This window comes from Habropoda laboriosa, unplaced genomic scaffold (assembly GCF_001263275.1).
Source record: "Habropoda laboriosa isolate 0110345459 unplaced genomic scaffold, ASM126327v1 scaffold175, whole genome shotgun sequence".
In the NCBI taxonomy this organism is placed as follows: Eukaryota; Metazoa; Arthropoda; class Insecta; order Hymenoptera; family Apidae; genus Habropoda; species Habropoda laboriosa.
The window spans coordinates 1817789-1820970 of record NW_017100347.1 but is presented as its reverse complement, the minus strand read 5'-3'; the positions used below and the strand labels follow the sequence as shown (position 1 = coordinate 1820970).

Below are 3182 nucleotides of genomic sequence, written 5' to 3'. Positions count from 1 at the left end.
TAATTATTTGATACATCTTTTGATATCTTTGATTTAAAATGTAATTAAAAATGTGAAGAGACAAATTTTCATGTTAAATAATGAAAAAACAAAGAAAATTGGACAAATCTATTTATATGTAGTTTGATTATATGTATATCTTTTTCAGTGATATTCAACTCTTTCTAACATTTAAAAAAAATGATGGAAACTTATATTACATCTTTATATAAAATTTTGTTTTGTTTATTATTGATCAATACAAAGAAGGGACTATGATAATTCAATATTAATTACAAACAGTCCTCTAGTATGCATGGAGTTAGTTTTACTGTAATGTTTAGTTTATAAATGTGGAATATAGTTTTGGAATGACAAATCAATATAATAAAAAAAAATGCAAAGTTTCACACAAACCGTAGTTATATACAAATTCTTTTTTTTTAAATTATAATACATTCAACTCTACAAATATGAAGTAAAAAATAATTAAAAAAAATACAATTAAAAATTATCACTTTGGTCATTATAAACTTTTTATGGTTCACGCAACGCTGTAAACATCTTATAACTAAAAATCACAATATAATTAGTTTATACAATGGTAAACTTTGATGCGAGCGTATTTCATTAAACTGTTTATGATAAAATTGAAAAATTAACAAACTAATTTATACAGGTATTTAAATATCTATTAATTACTCCACTCTGAAGCTTAAGCTTTAAAATTAAATAATTGTGTAACTACTAAACAGGAGTAATAAAATGTTTACATTTTAATTTTTCAGTTTTAAATTCTTTAATTTAATTATTAAAATTTTAAATACTAGAATTAAGTTGCTGAGCATTGCTAAGTTGTGTATACAGATTCCATCATAAAATGGAAGCATCAAACATTTACGTACATCGTTATATACCATATGTTATACATTCATATTATAACAGAGGAAAAAGTCATATATCTTGTTAAAAGGAGTAAATGCTACCGTTTCTTTTTCATGCCTTTACGATATCCTTTGCCAAACCATCCAGGATTCTTGGGAGCTAATGGAGGATCTGCATGAATCACCAACGCTTTTGTATCTTTTATTTGTTTACTTTCGGATCCAAGTGAAGAAGAATTTTCTGTATCTCGTTGGTAATAAAGGCAAGTAAGTGAGCCTTCATTTTCCATACAAAAAGTACAAGTTGGCTTAGGTTTTGGCATATCTAAAGTCATATTTGGTACTTGCACAAATGGATAATAAAAAAGTGGTGTTAGTTGAGGACACATATACATTGGTGGAAATGGCAAGCCCATAGACAAGAATGGTAATGCAGTGAAAAATGGTGCTGAATAAGCAGATATTGATTCAGTTACTTTTCTGGATGGAACACAATCTTTCTCTTTGGCTTGGGATGAAATATCTTCATGAAAATTGTCATTAATTTGATTTAGCTCTATATGTGCAATATCAGACGGTTCTTCCAAGCAAGGTTGGCTTGTACTGTGTTGCTCATTATTTTTTAGTCGTATAGCGTGAAAAAAAATAGGATCCTTCGCGCGATTATACTGTGGTATTTCTAGTCCAAGATGAGCCATAACCTTTTTCATAACTTCGTCACATTTGCCATTTATTTTTAAAACTGCATTTTCATCTTTTGGAGTCCATTGTAAATTTACAATATATAATGATGGGCGTTTATGAATCGGTCTATCCATTTGCCACAACCATGGATATTTCTTCAACACTTTTAAACTAGAACCTAAACATAATATAACATCTGCTTGTTTTGCTGATCTTGTTGCTCCATTCCAATTTATAGGCCAAGGAAGATTGCCTCTTTCACCAAAATGAACAATGGAATCTTGTAAAACAGAGTTACACCTATGACATAATCTTCCAGTAGCATGAGAATAACGAGCTGTTTTTTCAGTAACATCAAATAATCTCCAATATTCTCTGTATGGCTTACATGTTCTACAAACTTCTACATACATATTACCATGAACTTCGGATAAAAGTGTACGAGGTATTCCACTGCGCAAATGAAGTCCGTCACAATTCTGAGAAACTATGTGTTTTAAAACTCTTGCCTTGTATAAGGCATAAAGAGCCATATGTGTTAATGTTGGTTCTGCTTGGCTAAGATCATGATTTCTGTAAACATTCAGTAAATTAATAAATATGTCTATATAATAACAATAAAAAAATTATAACAAAGAATATAGATCGGAATCCATTCATAATTAAAGAAATTAATTTTATATTACTATGTTTTAATGTTACTTGATCAATTGTATCATTACCCAATGTCTTTTCCTTGCTGCAAACGAGTCCAAACACCATTTGTCCCTCTGTAATCTGGGATAGAAGCAGCTGTACTAATGCCAGCACCAGTATAAACAGCAAGTGATGTTGCTCTGCTAATTGCTGCAGCTAATCGTATACATTTTTCTTCTAAAATTTCTGGTGCATCTTCTATTTCTTTTAGTCTAGCTTTTACTCTATGCCTCTTCTCTTGCCTAATAAATTAATAGTAACAATTTTTTTATAAAGTTATTTGACAATACAATTATTAATAAAATCCATATTGAAAATATAAATCAATATGACAAATATTAATATATAACACCAATATTCTATGTCATTATGCCAATAACAAAATAATTTTATATATTCATAAATATGTAATCAATGATTTTCAAAATGGCTATACCTTAAATTAACCTCTTTTACTACATCACTACAAGATACAAGTATTCCTGTTTCTTCCGCGGTTCTGTCTGTTTCAGATTTTTGTAATATAGCTGCTACCTAAAAAATGCAGTAACGTAATATTCACATAGTTATTTACAATGCATCGAAGATAATGCCGGGAAATATATAAAAATTTTAAATAATGATTACTATCAACTAATTATAGTGAAATAGAATATATTAAAAATTGTACACATACTTTTTTAAAAGTTGCAACTCGTTCGTCTTTAACTTTAAAAGCTTTAAGAGCTGCAGAACGCCTCCTTGACAGAAACTTTTCATTACCAGTCTCCTCCATCTTTAATCAAAACCACTAACACAGTATTGTATCAAATGTCTAACTCACGTAGAAAAGTCAGGATTGTTTACAATTAATCTCTTCACTGTAATAATACTATACCATGTATTATTATCAGTAACAATGCATATTTTTATTTAATAATAAAAAATTATATATAAAAA

General features: G+C 28.6%; 1 protein-coding gene across 1 annotated transcript; it reads right to left on the bottom strand.

The window, feature by feature from the left end:
• Positions 1-961: 961 nt before the first annotated feature.
• LOC108574621 (NAD-dependent protein deacetylase sirtuin-7) lies at positions 962-3018 on the bottom strand. The gene is made up of 4 exons (XM_017937241.1): positions 2920-3018; positions 2680-2777; positions 2270-2485; positions 962-2120 (listed from the first exon to the last, which is right to left on the bottom strand). Exons 1-4 carry the CDS (start codon positions 3016-3018, stop codon positions 962-964), a joined length of 1572 nt encoding a protein of 523 aa, XP_017792730.1.
• Positions 3019-3182: the final 164 nt, after the last annotated feature.

Excerpts from the sequence above, each read along its gene's own strand:
- LOC108574621 (XM_017937241.1), bottom strand. The coding sequence starts at position 3,018 with ATGGAGGAGACTGGTAATGAAAAGTTTCTGTCAAGGAGGCGTTCTGCA. Across the intron at positions 2,778-2,919 it reads GAGTTGCAACTTTTAAAAAA|GTAGCAGCTATATTACAAAA; the intron begins GTATGTGTACAA and ends TGCATTTTTTAG. Across the intron at positions 2,486-2,679 it reads GTAAAAGAGGTTAATTTAAG|GCAAGAGAAGAGGCATAGAG; the intron begins GTATAGCCATTT and ends TTAATTTATTAG.